A 17723-nucleotide genomic window follows, 5' to 3' on the forward strand; every position below is an offset into this window, starting at 1 on the left:
AGCCTTAATCGGCCTTTACCGATGTTGCCTTTTTAAGAACTGTGGGAGGAAGAGTGAAGATGGATGGTAGGCTGCCAGATACTCAGAACTTGTCCCTTATGGCGAGGGGCTCCTAACTTTGACCACTACAAGCAGCTGATTGAATCTGACTCTGTCCCAGCTCCTGGACAGGTGTAGGAGGCTGCTCTTGACTTACTGTGCTGGGACTCCTAACCGTCGCACGTGTCCGACTGTTGACAGTCTTCCTGGCATTGTCCGCACTAAACAGCATGGCATTGTGGCAGTATTTTGAGCTGGCATTTCTGGCTGAGGAGTAAGGTAAGACTGGGATGCTGTGAGCATCCAAGCAGGTTCAAATGAGTGAGTGTCAAGACAGCAAGTGAAAAGCTTGATGCAGCCTGATATAGCCCATGAGCTGGGTGTATGTCCCTGACCACACAGTTACCATTACAGTGATGGTTGCTGGTGCACCCCAAGGTGGAGTGTTGAAGTGTAGAAATATAATATATACTGCTTGGAGACATGGCATGAAGGTTCTTAATAACTGGCATCTGACGTGCCAGTGACTGTAGACTTCTGATGCATGTGGTCAGTGCTAGTGAGTGTGCTGTTGAGATGTTGGTGCCTGGCATCTAACGTTGTCTTTTCCAGTAAGTGATGAGCTAGAGTCACCAGGTGCCTTCCTTGTCCATTGTCAATGTCGAATATGCCAGAGGTACATGGTGGGATTAAAAAGCTGAATATTAATGGTGGGCTTTGCAGTTAATAGGGTCACTAATAAAAAATAATCCCCTGTGATGGAAACCATGGGATTTATTTGCTTTTTTTCTTTACTCATTCACACGATGAGGGCATTGCTGGCCAGGCAGCATTTTATTGTCCATCCTTAATTGCTCAGAGGGCACTTCAAAGTCAACAACATATTACTATGGGTCTGGAGTCACATGTAGACCAGACCAGGTAAGGATGGCAGTTTCCTTCCCTAAATGACGTTAGTGAACCAGGTGGGTTTTTTCCTGACAATCGACAATGGATTCACAGTCAGTATTAGACACTCGATTCCAGGTACGTTTTGAATTTAAATTGCATCATCTCCTGTGGTGGGATTTGAACCTCAACATTACCTGGGTCTCGATCAACAGTCCAGCAATAATACCACTAGGCCCTTGCCTCCCCAGTATAATATTCAGTATATGATGTTTAATGATTCTTGATGTGTTTGGGTCTGGTTTTTGAGTTAGTAACTGGTGGATTCTTCGTGTGTGACTTGAATATGTCTGCAACCATGGTGGTTTTCTTTTTTTTAAAAACAGTTTTTGATGCCTGGCTGTAGAGTGGTGTTTTTGGGATTTTGTTTGTTTGGTGAATAATGGGCCTCGAAGGCTTGTTAGTTTTGGAACCTGTTTTATTAAATCTTAAAGGAAGTCCTCTTAACTGAGAGACTTTCAATTTCAATTTTAACATTGAGTAACGTTTTAATTCTGAGAAGATCTTAGAACAGGATGGTTGTTTCAAACAGTGATTCAGAGAAGGGAGATACAGATCTAGTGAATTAGATTACCTTAGAATGAAAAAGGTAGTGTTACTCCCAGATTGGAACAGTTAGGTTTAAAAACCTGGAAATGGTTATTTAGCTGAAATTCATCTTTGTTAAACTGAGTGTGCTGGCTCCAAGAAGAAGCTATCACAGTTCTGGTCTAGACATTGAATTCAATTGATTTAACCCTACAGAGGTATTAGATAGCAATACTCGTGAGTATTATATGAATTGTGTTTTGGGTACTGCACTGGGAATGGTGCTTTGAGAACCACACCCCACATGTTTTGGATGAAATATAAAATCTACTTTATTTCCTTTTTCAGTGTGTAAGAGTGTTGTGGGATTAATGGGATTATACTTTTTTTATTGGGTTTAAATCTTTTAAATTTAGGCTGTGTAAAAGAAAAAGTTACCATAGTCTTATCATACAGTTGGGCTGCTCTCCCGTTCGAGAGTGACAAGCTGGTGGTGATTGAAGTTGTGTCTCTCATGCTTCAGGTGCGGGGAGAGGTTGAGAAAGAGAGTTCGTCCATGGCAAACTCAGCTGGTGTGGGAATGGAACTGTCATCTCAAACCAGCTGTCCAAACCACAGGGCAAAATCGACCCCCATTTCTTGTGAATAGATTGTTTGGATTTTCCGGTTTGTCTTTTCTTTTGTAGTAAACTTCCATTTTATTGTTAAAGGGAAATCTGAAGCATCGCATGCTTCTGTTTCAGGAATAGACCATTTTGGTTCAACCAAAGCAACTAATTTTGTGATCTATTAAGGTAGGATCCTGTCTGGGATCTGTTTTACCTGATAATATCAGGTGGGATCATAAAACTCCCTTAATTGAACTCCTCACTACCTAGCAAAAATCACCTTGACATTTGGAACTCAGTTGGGAGTATCTTGTTGCATTTTTAACTTTGAGAAAGGCTTTGCAGGACCTTGTGTACAATTCGACACAATTTCTTGCTGCAGACCATATGGTTCAGGTCCCTATAGTAGCTAGCTGGCAGTGTTTATACAATTAGTTTAAATGATGTGTCAGATTCATTTGGATTGGACTAGTGCTGTTGCATTGGTTAAACGGGTGTGCCAAGTGAGTGATCAGTGACTTGATGTGGTGCCCATAGTGCATGACTGGGTAGCATTGAGTGCAAAGTGCTAAATCAGTTTGTGCCCATGGAAGTCATAAATGTTAATGACAAATCTTTTGTATTTTGTAACTATACTCCTGAGCGTTTCTTATTTCAGGCACTTTAGTGAGTAAAACAAAGTCCAGTTCCAGAAGTGGTGACCACAATGGTAGCAATTGTTGATTTTTTTTTAAATAAAAAAACAGGTTCACTAAAGTGAGATGGGCAATGAAATGGCAGATGGAATACAATGTGGGAAATTGCAAGGTCATGCACATTGGTATGGAGAATAGAGGCATAGACCAGTTTCTAAATGGGGCATGGCTACAGAAATCTGCAGCACAAAGAGACTGAGTGTCCTGGTTCAAAATTCTCTGAATGCTAACGTGTTGGCTCAGCTGACAACTGCAACTGCATTGTTAGCATTCATTTCAAGAGTGTTAAATTCGGGGATGTATTTCTGAGGCTGTATAAGTTTCTGGCCAGACTGCATTTGGAATATTGAGTAGTTTTGTGTCCCATATCTAAGGAAGGATGTGCTAGTGTTGGAAGGGGCCCAGAAGAGGTTCACAGAAATGATCCCAGGAATGAAGGGATTGTCAAATAAGGAGCAGTGAAAACTCTGGGTCTGTACTCTGTTGTTTATAAGGATGAGAGGGGATCTCACTGAAACTTAGAATAGTGAGACTCCTGGATAAAGTGGATGCAGAGAAGATCCCTGCCCTGGAAGGAGAAACCATGCCCTCAGCTCTTAGACTCAATTGAAGCGATGGCCCTTTAGAACTGAAATGAGGAGGAATTTCTTCAGCCAGAGGATGGTGAACCTGTAGAACTTACTGCCACAGAAGGCTGTGGAGGCAAGCCATTGAGTGTATTTAAGACAGGGACAGACAAGTTTTTGGTTTAGTAAGGAGATCAGTAGTTTTGGGGATGGGTGGGAGATGGGGTTGAGAAATATTTTAGCCACGATGGAATGGTTAAGCAGACTCACTGGGCTGAGTGGCTTAATTCTCCTCCTATATCTTATGGTCCTAAAGTAAGTTTTAGGGAAAGAAACCTGTTGTCCTTAACTGGCTTGGCCTACAGCTGGCAGTATGGTTGACTCAACTGCCCCCTGAAATGGCCTGGCAAACTATCAAACTCAAGGGCACCTGGGGATGGGAAATAAATTCTGATCTAGCCAGCAGTGGTGACATCCTGTGAAAGGGGTGCCAAGTTTGGACTGAGATCAGCAGGAATTTGAGTGTTGAGTATTTGGAACTCCTTGCCACAGGAGCAGAATCCTAGTGTATGCTTATGGCTGAAATAGATAGGGTTTTGATCAGTAGGAGATAGAGTATGATGAAGTAAAAAAGGCAGGGCAGTGGACATGAGGGACATCGGATCAATTGTTATCCTGTTGAATAGTGGAGCAGTTTTGAGAGGTCCAACAGTCTACTTCTCCTCTTATTGTCTTATGAAATTTTCCTCATTTCCCCAATGTGAAACAGACAATCCTTTTGTGATTTTAAGAGCAAGGTCACTTGACAGCATGGCAGTTTGAAATTAATGTTTGACTTTTCTGTCTTACCAGTAATTACTTCTAATTGTCTTATGAAGGCTAAATTTTAACTAGCGAATGAGGCATTATTTTAGTACAAAGACAGCTACTTTTAGAGGAGACTTAATGAAGATTTTGCTCCAATCATTTTGCAAATATGCCCCAAATTGGGCATCATGCATTATTGTAATCCTCTGCCCTACTCCAATGCTGATCTGTTTGACTTTCTGGGTCCTACAGTGCTTCGCTGAACCTCGAACTCTAAGTGGCATTCCTTTAGGAAATGCCTCCGGAATTGCTCAAGTTTTATCACATCTCCAAACGTTTTCCATTTCTGACAAAAGGTTAAATGTTAACAGTTTCCATCTCTGCAGATGTTCCCTAACCTGACTTTTTCGCATGTTGATCAGTTTTTAAATTATTTTTCAGCATCTGCAGTGTTTTGTACCTTACTTTTAGTTGTGTCTTCAATTTGTCACATTTGTCTTGTCTGTTTCTGCCAATGCAGCAGTTACATTATTCCCAAACTGTCAAATTTTTGTTTCATCATATACTCCTCCTATCTTGATAACCACCTGTATCTCTGTAATTTCCTTTCCACCTTATTGGGTACTGCAAGGTATTGCTGTAAATCCTAGAGCAGTTTTGGAATTTGCCAGTACCACCTTTGTTTTGATTTTTTCTTTTGATTCTTGAGCTGGATATGTTTGCCTAAAATTTCATAAATATTGACGTGACAAATTATTGAGCATTGGGCAGCTTTGTGGTTTCAGTGCAACTAGAATTCTGGAATGTGATCCCTAGTATACAAGTTGTCGGGGGTGGGGGTGGGGAGGAATTCCATGGAATAGGACATTCTGTCTCTAAAGCAATAGCCATGATAATGACCCTTTCCGAGGAAACACTTACTTTTGCCCCATATGATATTTGTGTAATGTGCAGGTTGTGGGAGATCCTCGTTTTTAGTGCTTGTTGTGTTTGATTAACGTCACAGAAATGATTCAAACTCCCCCTAGATATTTTTCTTCTTAATCCAAAATCTTGTAACTGATTGCCATTGATGGAATCCTGGGATCAAAATTCAGACCAGCAAATCAAATAATGGGAAAGATTTATTTGGCCATAAGTTTGATTATCTCCTATTTGCTGTGATTGGGCATAATCTTTCCTAAAGGAAAAGAAAATATGAACTTTTTTGTTTTCCTCGTTCTCATTTTCCAAATTTCTTCTTTCCTGCCTGACTTGATGACAGAAATTGTGACTCTAAACATTAAACATTAACTTACCTTTAAATTGAAATTTCTGTACCTCCATCCAGAACCAAGGTAAGAGGAGATGATATTAATCTCGAACTCCAGTCCTGCATTTGAATTGATCTGCATGTCTGATAGTTGTTACTTGCAGTTCTACTCAATTTGTTATTCCTAATGAAAATTTCAATCCCTTAAGTATCGGTGTAACTCTGCTGCTTTGGAGTTTTTGAAACTTGTGACTTGATGTATATTTTAGCTAGATTTGTTTTGATTTGCAGGTTTTCTGTCAAGACTCTAATCGATCGCTCCTGTTTTGAGACTATTGATGACTCATGTTCAGAATTCACAAACTTCGCGGCTATTCTAGAGCACGTGCTGAGTCACCGTCTCAAAGGTAACCTTGTCTGCTTCATGCATCAATGTGGGGGGAAAAGTATGAATTGCCCACTTGGGTTGCCCTGGTTTAATGTGTAGTGGGATCAGGGCTTTTAGTGTGGGCATTAATACATCAATAAAATCTTCAAGCTGTTGCAAAGGGTGAAAGTTCAGGCTGAATAGAAATGGAGTATGAAAAACATTTAACTAGCAGTCTTGTTGACATTTCATAATGTTTGTAGATTTGAGTGATCTTGAACTTGAACAAAATCCATTACTTTTGTAAATTTCACTGCTGAAATATAAAAAGTCAAGTTCTGGGAGAGAGGTAACATGTCAAACATTTACACTGACTAATGACACATACCATCCTCAGCTTATGCAATCAGGAAAGAAAAACAGTGTATTTTGAGAGTTAGAGATAATGGGAACTGCAGATGCTGGAGAATTCCAAGATAATAAAATGTGAGGCTGCATGAACACAGCAGGCCAAGCAGCATCTCAGGAGCACAAAAGCTGATGTTTCGGGCCTAGACCCTTCATCAGAGAGGGGGATGGGGAGAGGGAACTGGAATAAATAGGGAGAGAGGGGGAGGCGGACCGAAGGTGGAGAGAGTATAGGTGGGGAGGTAGGGAGGGGATAGGTCAGTCCAGGGAAGACGGACAGGCCAAAGAGGAGGGATGAGGTTAGTAGGTAGCTGGAGGTGCGGCTTGGGGTGGGAGGAAGGGATGGGTGAGAGGAAGAACCGGTTAGGGAGGCAGAGACAGGTTGGACTGGTTTTGGGATGCAGTGGGTGGGGGGGAAGAGCTGGGCTGGTTGTGTGGTGCAGTGGGGGGAGGGGACGAACTGGGCTGGTTTAGGGATGCAGTAGGGGAAGGGGAGATTTTGAAACTGGTGAAGTCCACATTGATACCATTGGGCTGCAGGGTTCCCAGGCGGAATATGAGTTGCTGTTCCTGCAACCTTCGGGTGGCATCATTGTGGCAGTGCAGGAGGCCCATGATGGACATGTCATCTAAAGAATGGGAGGGGGAGTGGAAATGGTTTGCGACTGGGAGGTGCCGTTGTTTGTTGCAAACTGAGCGGAGGTGTTCTGCAAAGCAGTCCCCAAGCCTCCGCTTGGTTTCCCCAATGTAGAGGAAGCCGCACCGGGTACAGTGGATGCAGTATACCACATTGGCAGATGTGCAGGTGAACCTCTGCTTAATGTGGAATGTCATCTTGGGGCCTGGGATAGGGGTGAGGGAGGAGGTGTGGGGACAAGTGTAGCATTTCCTGCGGTTGCAGGGGAAGGTGCCGGGTGTGGTGGGGTGGGAGGGCAGTGTGGAGCGAACAAGGGAGTCACGGAGAGAGTGGTCTTTCCGGAAAGCAGACAGGGGAGCGGATGGAAAAATGTCTTGGGTGGTGGGGTCGGATTGTAAATGGCGGAAGTGTCGGAGGATGATGCGTTGTATCCAGAGGTTGGTAGGGTGGTGTGTGAGAACGAGGGGGATCCTCTTAGGGCGGTTGTGGCGGGGGCGGGGTGTGAGGGATGTGTTGCGGGAAATACGGGAGACGCGGTCAAGGGTGTTCTCGATCACTGTGGGGGGAAAGTTGCGGTCCTTAAAGAACTTGGACATCTGGGACGTGCGGGAGTGGAATGTCTTATCGTGGGAGCAGATGCGGCGGAGGCGGAGGAATTGGGAATAGGGGATGGAATTTTTGCAGGAGGGTGGGTGGGAGGAGGTTTCCACTCCCCCTCCCATTCTCTAGATGACATGTCCATCATGGGCCTCCTGCACTGCCACAATGATGCCACCCGAAGGTTGCAGGAACAGCAACTCATATTCCGCCTGGGAACCCTGCAGCCCAATGGTATCAATGTGGACTTCACCAGTTTCTAAATCTCCCCTTCCCCTACTGCATCCCTAAACCAGCCCAGTTCGTCCCCTCCCCCCACTGCACCACACAACCAGCCCAGCTCTTCCCCCACCCACTGCATCCCAAAACCAGTCCAACCTGTCTCTGCCTCCCTAACCGGTTCTTCCTCTCACCCATCCCTTCCTCCCACCCAAGCCGCACCTCCAGCTACCTACTAACCTCATCCCACCTCCTTGACCTGTCCGTCTTCCCTGGACTGACCTATCCCCTCCCTACCTCCCCACCTATATTCTCTCCACCTATCTTCTTTTCTCTCCATCTTCGGTCTGCCTCCCCCTCTCTCCCTATTTATTCCAGTTCCCTCTCCCCATCCCCCTCTCTGATGAAGGGTCTAGGCCCGAAACGTCAGCTTTTGTGCTCCTAAGATGCTGCTTGGCCTGCTGTGTTCATCCAGCCTCACATTTTATTATTTTGAGAGTTAAGCTGCATGTTAAAGTGTAGGATGTTGAAATAATAGGTGCATTTTAGTGATTTTGATTTAAATGTTGTGCCCTTGCTCGCCAACTTCAATATTTCAAATGAAATCTGGAGTGTGACTGCTCATACCTGGTGAGGTTACTCATTTTGGCAGGAAGCAGAGAGGAGCTGAACAGATAGACCTGAATTATGGTTGTGCTATCACAATCCCAAGTTCTGGAAGAAACTAAAACACTGAAAATGGGGAAAAGAATGTCAAAACAGTTACTAAATATAACTTGCTTGTATTTTTCTGCTCATTATGACAAAATGAAAGCAGTTACCTGAATCTGGACTTGGATATTCTCAAGGTAACTTGAAGAGACAGTAGGAACTGCAGATGCTGGAGAATCAGTTAGCAAGGTGTGGAGCTGGATGAACACAGCAGGCCTAGCCCGTCCTTCAGAAAAGCCGAAACGTCAGCTTTCCTGCTCCTCTGCTGCTTGGCCTGCTCTGTTCATCCAGCTCTACACCTTGCTATCTCAGTAGTAACTTGAACTTGACTTCATTTCTGGCAGTTTTTTTTTATGTCAATAAGTATGTTGTGTTTGTTACCTTGTTAGTAAAGCTTGTTTGTGCAGTATCTCTTTCTTTGGAGAGCAAAACTCCTGTAGTGGGAGACAAGGTTAATTGCATAGTTCACCTGTAGGATGAAAACATTTTCACAAGTAAAAAGGTGTAGGATTAGGAACATGCCATTGACCCAACAAAACTGCTTCACCAATATAATGAGATCATGACAAATCTCATAACCCTCAAATCCCGCTATTCTGCTTGTTCCCCATACTCCTTGACTCCATACTGATTTAAAATTTGTAACAGTCATGAATATACTCTCATGACCGTGGCTGTAGAGACCTCTGCAGTAAGAAATTCCCACAGATTGACTCCCCACTGAGACAAGAAATTCCTCCTTCCTTCTGTTCTAACTGGGGTGACCCCTTGCTCTAAAATTGTTGTTTCCACATCAAGCTGCCTAAGAACATTATGTTGTAATAAGGTTGTCGCTCATTCGTACAAACTCAACTTGCTCAATCTCGTCTCAATAAGAAAACCCTGGGAGAATTTGAATTTCCAGAGTGTGTATTATTTTTGACCCATGTACTGAAGAACCAACCAGAGAACAGGCCACTCTGGACTGGGTACGGTACATTGAAAAAGACGCAAGTTACAAAGGGAAGCGTGACTATAATATGATGAATTCTATCATTTAGGATTGAAACTGAAGGAGTTGAATCCAACAATATGGTCCTGAATCTAAACCAAGGAAACGGAGCGCATGAGACCTAAATTAGCAAGGATGGATTACTAAATGGGTTACAACAAATATCCATTCCTGTACAGCACAAAAATAAAAGGAAAAGTGGCTCAACCATGCCTTATGAAATAGGAATATATTAGATGCATAAAATTGCTAGTAAATGCAGGAGACTCAGTCACACAGCATGGAAACCGAACCTTCATTCTAACTATTCCACATTGACCATGTCCCTAAACTAAACTAGTGCCACCTGTCTGCATTTGGCCCATATCCCTCCAAACCTTTCCTATTCGTGTATTTATCCAAATGTCTTTTAAATGTTGTAACTGTACCTGCATCCACCACTTCCTCTGGAATTTCATTCCACACATTAACCACTCTTCTTATTTTTGAAAAGGTTGCCCCTTGTGTCCTTATTTTTTAAGGTGAGGAGAAAGATTTTAAAAAATGCCACTTAATTATGAACACTCCCACCTTGAGGAAAATACCTTTGCTATTCACCTTTATCTATGTCCTTCATAATTTGTAAATGTGAGGTCACCCCTCAACCACCTGGGGGAGAAAAAAAGGCCCCAGCCCACTTCTATAACTCCACATTCTGGCAAATCTTTTCTGAACCCCCTCCAAGTTAATAATATCATTCCCAAAGCAGAGTGGCCATAATTGCACTTAGTACTGCAGAAGAGGCCTCACCAATGTCTTGTACAACCTCAGCATAACATCCCAACTTCTATACTCAGTGGTCTGAGCAATGAAGATGAGCATGTTAAATGCCGCCTTAACCACCCTGTCTACCTGTGATGCAAATTTCAAAGAATTAGTTACCTGAACCCCTGAGTGTCTTTGTTCTATAATACTATCCAGGGCTGTAATATTGTATAAGTCTCACCCTTATTTGTTTTACCAAAATGCGATGCCTCAGTTATCCAAATTAAACTCCATCTGCCACTCCTCCAGCTGTTGACCCAATAGATGAAGACCTCTTTTTGTAATCTTAGAAAACCTTCACTGTCTGTCTGCCATACCACCAATTTTGGTGTCTTCCAGAAACTTACTAATCATTTCCTCCATGTTCTCGTCCAAATCATTTATTTAAATAACAAACAAGTGGAACCACCGATCCCTGTGGAACACTGCTGGTCATGAGCCACCAGTCTGAAAAACAACCCTCCCCCATCACCCTCTGTCTCCTACCATTAAGCCAATTGTGTATCCAATTGGTAAGCTGTCCCTGAATCCCTTGTGATCTAACTTTACCAATTAGTTTATTAGCAGAACCTTGTTGAAGGCTTTACAAAAATCCAAATAAACAACATCTGCCTCTCTTCCCTTCTCAATCTTTTTGGATATTTCATCCAAAATTTGCACGTTCTCCCTGTGTCTGTCTTCCTCCCACAGTCCAAAGATGTGCAGGTCAGGTGGATTGGCCATGCAAAATTGCCTGTAGTATTGAGGGATGTGTAGCTTTGGTGGGTTATGGGGGATGGGCCTGGTGGGATGCTCGGAGGGTCAGTGTGGACTTGTTGGGCCCAAGGGCCTGTTTCCACACTAGGGATTCTATGAAAATCTCAATCGGGTTTGTGAGACAAGATTTCGCTGTACAAAAACCATGCTGACAATCCCTAATCAGCCCTTGTCTCTCCAAATGCTGTAAATCCTGTTTTTCAGAATCCCCTAATTTACCCATCACTGATGTCAGGCTCACAGGTCTATAGTTTCCAGGCTTCTCCTTACAGCAGTCCTAAAAGGCACTGAAAGCATTTTTAGAATTCCGTAAAAGAGGGCGATTTTTGATCAAGGTGATCAGTTTTCGGTGAAGCCCAGATTCAGTAAGTTTTACCTTTCTGGTTCTATCACCTGCTGTTGGAGGTCCAGCTTGGTGGCTAGATACGACCTTTTCAGCTCATTCAGTAATGATGCTAATATGCCACTACTCTTGGACATTGAAAAGCGCCCCATGCCGAGTACATTCTGTGCCCTTTTCACCCTCTGTACTGCTTCCAATTGATATTCAAGATGAAGGAGTATTGATTCATTCAGAGGCTTCCTTGCCCATATTTAACCTGATTTCTGTCATACCTCATGTGGTTTGGAGACCATCTGAGGGACAGATCAATTCCTGCCCATCTGTGTACCTCATGCTTCCCTGTATATGCTAGGCTTGCTCTGATGATAGGATAGGGCATACTTGGGAATGATTCTTAGTGTCTGAAACATGAGGATTTGATTTTTGAGTATGATTGTGCTGGCTTACTGCTTGTCTATAGGGCAGCAGTCCCAATGTTGGCATAAGCTGCCAAATGTTGCTAAGGAAAACTTTTCCATGTCAATGTCAAATGGTCTGCCTTGGCTTTGTTCTTTGTTGATATTTCTGTCGTGGTTTGGTACAATTGAGTGGCTTGTTTGGCCATTGTAAAGGTAGTTTAAGATCAACTATGGGACTGGAGTCACATGTAATCCTGAGCAGGTAAAGGACAAAAGATGTTCTTCCCTTAAAGAAATCAAGATGGCAATTCAGGTGATTTTCATGACAAATGCTGGTTTCGTTGTAACCTGCAGGATGGTGGCTCAGTGGTCGGCATTGCTGCCTCTCAGCACCAGGTTCAATTCTACTCTCGGGTGACTATCTATCTTTGTGGAGTTTGCACATTCTCCCTGTGTCTGTACGTGTTTCCTCCGAGTGCTCCAGTTTCCTTTTCACAGCTGAAAGAGGTGCAGGCCAGGTGGATTGGCCATGCTAGATTATCCAGAGTGTCTAGGGGTGTATAGGCTAGGTGTGTTAGCCATGGGAATGCAAGGTTGCAGGGACTGGGTGGGGTGTTCTTCGGTGTGGACTCAATAGGCCAAATGGCCGCCTTCCACATCACAGTATTCTATATAATCGCTACTGAGTCTGGCTGTTCAATTCCAGATTTTTAAGAATTGATTGAATTGAATTTAAACTCTACCAGCTGTGGTAGTGAGATTTGAACATCCAGCTAAGCTATTCTTCTGTGACAGCCCTGAGCTCGGCACACTATATATAGACTCTTAAAAATTAAATTGAAATAAAGATTTTGTGAATTCAAAAATTCACCTTTTTTTTTGTTTTGCATTTTCAACAACAGGGATTTGCTTTGTTCACCAGCAAATTAGTCATAGAGCTGTACTACGTGGAAACAGACCCTTTTGGTCCGACTCATCCATGCTAACCAGATATTCTAGATAAATATATTCCCATTTGTCAGATTTTTGGCCCATGTCCCTGTTAAAACTTTCCTATTCATATACCCATCCGGATGCTTTTAAATGTTGTAATTGTACCAGCTCCACCACTTCCTCTGACAGCTCGTTCCATTCATACCCCATCCTCAGCATGGAAATGTTCCCCCTTCAGGTCCCTTTTAAATCTTTCCTCTCTCACCTTAAACCGTCGCTGTAGTTTTGGACTCCTCTGGGGGGAGAAAACACCTTGACCACTCACCCTATTCATGCCTCTCATGATTATATAAACTTCTGCAAGGTCACCCCTTGGCCCTTGATGCTCCAGTAGAAATAGCCCTGGCTATTTAGACTCTCCCCACAGCTCAAACCTTCCAACTCTGGCAACGTCCTTTTGTAAATCATTTCTGAGCCTTTTCAAGCTTCACAACATCCTTCCCGTAGCAGGGGGACCAGATTGGTTAGGCCACTTTTGGAATACTATGTGCCAATGTCACGTATGGCTGTGACATAACCTTCCAACTCCTGCACTCGGTGTACTGACCAATAAAAGTAAATGCTTTATCCAAATCAATGTAATGGTAGTCATCTGCAAAGCTTTCCTGTGCAATATTTACATCGTATTAAATCTAATAATCAGGGATAAGCTGCAAACAATGTTTTGCAAACATCATCCACGTCCTGAGAATGAATATTTTATTTATTCAAAGCCACAGGTGTGCACTTGCAATGTGCCTTAATTGAAACCACAGGAAATGTCTTTGCTGCACGGTGTGATTTATTTTTCAATTTTTACAGCAGTGATATTATGACCAGTGTAATTGCCAAACAAAGTTGAATTGGGGTAATATTTTACAGTGACATTGAACCCTTGACTAGGTGAAAATGGATTGAATTTGCCCAAAGCTGCTGTTTTGTTAATGTAGGATCCATAAAACTGTTGGAAAGATGAACCCATTTCAACAGAGCAGGGTGGATTTTGGCTAGCATCTATTCCACTGAGTTAGTGAGTCTATAAAATTTGGGATAAGCTATATTGCAATGCTGTCCTTTAAACATCTGATTTGGAGCTCAACAATTCTGACTTTGCTGTAAAAGACTTCTTGATGGAAGATGTGCATTTGCGCTTAACGAAATGGAGCTTCCAGTAAAATAAGGTGTTTTTTTATATAAATAGTGTAGTTTCTAACAAATTTTATAACTTAATTTAAGTTATAATATCTATTAAACCATAGCTAATTCACACATAGTTTTATTTCCATGACTTAATGTGCTTCCAATCATAATTTAAGTTGAAAATATAAGCATGAGGCTATTGATTTTCACTCGTCATGCAAGTAGACAGTTTTCCCCTATTCATATAATAGCGATTATCAGTTCATTTTAATCCATGTGATGTGAAGGTACTCTGAGCAGTTTTGGTTGCTTTTATTTAAGAAACTGGAGTTTAGAAGACTAAGAAGTGACCTTGTTTAAACATATCAAATTCTTGAGGCTTGACTGGGTCAATGCTGAGAAGATGTTCCGCTTCATGAGAGAGTCTAGGACCAGGGACCACAGTCTCCAAATAAAGGGGCACCAATTTAAGACAGTGAGGAGGATTGATTGGTTTTTTTTTCTCACTGGGTTGAGAGTCTTTCGAACTCCTTGCCATTCAGCTTCCTTGTGTACATTTATGGCTGAGATAGATTCTTGATCAGTCAGGCAATAGCAGATTATGGGGAAAACAGTTTGTTATGGATATGAGAAATGTTGGATCAGTCATGATTCTATTGTTTTGAAGGGCTGAATGGCCTGTTCCTACTAATGGTATTCTGGTCTAATAGAATCCACAGCAAGGTTAGAGGAGCAGCCCCCTTTTTTGCCTTTCTAAAATAAATTAACAAGCAAAGTATATTTCTGGACCTCTTTTTGGTCTTTGAACTCTTCCTCCTGACTTCACTTAGCAAGAAACTGATTGGGACTTTCCTTTCTGGCAACTTTTCAAAGTTATAGATTCAGAATTACAATCGTTTTTAAAATGAGTTTGGTTGTTTTTTTAACTTCGTCATTTATTTGCTGCTCACGAAGTCACCAGAATCTGGTAACCATGTGTGGGGAAATAAATGAGTCTGACTTTTTTTTTACAAATGTGGAAGAAGTCCTATCAGATTTGATACATGTTTCTCTTCATGGATGCTGCCAGATCTACTGAGTTTCTCCAGCATCATCTGCTTTTATTTCACCTGATTTTTGTATTGGCTTTGTAAGTGGTGGTCCTTGTTTCTTGCTCAGTTGATCAGTGTAATATTCAGCATTCAGTCCTACTGCTGCACTGGTAATGATCCTTTGGAGATTTTTGCTGCTCAGTTCTCCAATTTCTGCTGGTTGGGTAGAGTTGAATTTCCTGCCTGCAAGTTGAAATGGTTGAATTTACTTGCAGTATTAGATGTGAAATTTAAGGTTTTTGGACAAGAATAAGAAGAAAGCATCAGTTAGATACTGACAGCGGGAATCGAGTGATTGCCCAGAAGAGTTGAGGCAGTAGGAGTATACTTGGGAGGGCAAAGAGGGGACTTGAGGTAGCTTTGGCAAATAGGGTTAAGGAGAATCCAGAGGGATTCTGAAAATATTTTAAAGATAGAGTAATTAGGGAGAGAAGAGAGCCCCTTAAAGATTGTAAATGCTGCCTCGGTGTAGAACTGCAGGAGATGGGGGAGATGCTAAACGAGTATTTTGCCACAGTGTTTATGGTGGAGAATAATATGAAAGATAGAGAAGTTGGGGAAATAAAACACAACATCTTGAAAAATGTCCATATTACAGAGGAGGTGGTGCTGGATGTCTTAAAACACAAAGGACAACAAATCCCCAGGATTGGGTGTACCCTAGAACTCTAGGAGGCTGAGGAAATGATTGCTGGGCCCATTGCTGAGGTATCTGTCAGAAATCACAGACAACTCCAGGTTGTAGCCCAACAAGTTTATCCACCCCAGTCTGACACCAGCACCTCCAGATCATGTGATATTTGTATCATTGGCCATAGGTGAGGTGCTGGAAGACAGAAGGTTGGCTGACATGGTGCCACTACTTAAGAAAAGTGGTAAGGAAAACACGGGGAACTACAGGCCGATGAGCCTGACATCAGTGGTGGGCAAGTTGTTGGAACAGATTCTGAGGGACAGGGTTTACATATATTTGGAAAGGCAAGGACTGATTAAGTATTGTCACTACGGCTTTGTGTGAGAAATCACTTCTTCAATTTAAAAAAAAGGTAACGAGGACCGAGGGCAGAGTAGTGTGATCTCCATGGCCTTCACTAAGGCATTCAACAATGTTCCTTGTGGCTGACTGGTTAGCAAGGTTGGATCATGTGGAATAGAAGGAGAGCTAGTTATTTGGATACAGAACTGGCTCAAAGGTAGAAGACAGGGTTACGTTTCAGACCGAAGGCCTGTGCCAGCAATGTGCAAAAAAGATAGGTGCTGGGTCCACTGCATTTCATCAGTTAGATTAAATGATTTACATTTGAACATAGGCATGGTTAGTAAGTTTGCAGATGACATCGAGATTGGAGGTGTAGTGGGCAATGAAGAAGGTTACCTCAGCCTACAACGGGATCTTGATCAGATGGGCCAATGGGCTGAGGAGTGACAGATGGAGTTTAATTTAGGTTAATGTGAGGTGCTGCACTTTGGAAAGGCAAATCAGGGCAGGACTTAGGCACTTGATAGGCCCTGGGGAGTATTGCTGAACAAAGAGACCTTGGAGTGCAGATTCGTATTTCCTTGAAGGTGGGTGCGCAGGTCGACAGGTTAGTGAAGGTGTTTGGTATTCTTGCCTTTATTGGTCAGTGCATTGAGTATAGGACTTCGGAGGTCTTGTGGCAGCTGTACAGGGCATTGGTTAGGCAACTATTAGAAAACTGTGCAATTCTGGCCTCCCTGCTATAGGAAGGATGTTGTGAAACTTGAATGGGTGGTGAAAAGCTTTACAAGGATGATGCTAGGATTGGAGGGCTTGCTCCACAGGGAGAGGATGAATAGACTGGGGCTATTTTCCCTGGAGTGTTGGAGGCTGTGGGGTGACCATATAGAGTTTTGTAAAGTGAGGAGGGGCATGGATAAGATAAATAGGCAAGGTCATCCTCTTTCCACCCTCCCTGCTGGGGGAGTCCAGAGGGGAAAGATTAAAGGGGGCCTAAAGAGCAACTTTCACATAGGGTGGTGTGTGTATGGAATGAACTAACAGTGGAAGTGGTAGACGCTGATACAGTTACAACATTTAAAAGGCATCTGGATGGCTATATAAATAGGAAGGGTTTAGAGGGATATGGGCCAAATGCTGGCAAATGGGACTAGATTTATTTAGGATATCTGGTCAGCATGGACGAGTTGGACTGAAGGGTCAGTTTTATGTGCTGTACATCTGACTTTGTGGATATCTCTGCCTCTGCAACTCCCACCAATCTGCATGCTCCACTGGTTTTCTTGCTTTACAATACTTAGTTGACTGATATGTGAAGTAATTTCTGTTCATCCTTGTCGATGAATTGCCTCCTTTTAATATGTATGCCTGATTTTCTTTCTTTGCCACTTAAATGTCAGCACACCAGGATGAAGACTTATTCAAACTGTTTCTTTGCTTCATAGCCCGAGTATTTACCGGCTGGTGCAAGGTTTTGGATTATGATGGGGTGCTGGCGGGATGTGGTGGTGGTTAGGATTATGCATGGGATGCTGGATGGGGAATACTGGTGAAGCCAAGTGTTTTGAGAGGAATTAATGTTGAGATTACAAGGCTCTATGCTAAATGTGCTTTTGTTTCAGCTGCTGAGTTATGGTAGTGCCACTTAGTTCAAATATGGGACCATGTTTGTTACCATTTGTAAAACCTGAAAGTCATGAATAGGAGTTCTGTATGTTTAGTATTCACAGTATTAATGTCTGAATAAGATTAATGGACTAAAACCCACTAAATTTGGATGAGCTTACTCTGAGGAAACCAAGAGCATTATTGTATTCTATTTTAATAATGAAAACCCGCCACTCTTTCTAAATTGTAGCTGCCTTTT

The 17723-nt window shown here is 42.6% G+C and overlaps 1 protein-coding gene across 1 annotated transcript in view; it reads left to right on the forward strand.

Moving 5' to 3' along the window:
- Positions 1 to 17723, forward strand: part of rundc3b (RUN domain containing 3b) — a 99191-nt gene that overhangs the window by 22107 nt on the left and 59361 nt on the right. Inside the window, exon 2 of the mRNA XM_048559732.2 lies at positions 5735 to 5850. Within this exon, the coding sequence (XP_048415689.1) occupies positions 5735 to 5850 (116 nt within the window). The remainder of the gene's footprint in view (positions 1 to 5734; positions 5851 to 17723) is intronic.

Source organism: Stegostoma tigrinum, chromosome 2 (assembly GCF_030684315.1).
Source record: "Stegostoma tigrinum isolate sSteTig4 chromosome 2, sSteTig4.hap1, whole genome shotgun sequence".
Taxonomy (NCBI): domain Eukaryota; kingdom Metazoa; phylum Chordata; class Chondrichthyes; order Orectolobiformes; family Stegostomatidae; genus Stegostoma; species Stegostoma tigrinum.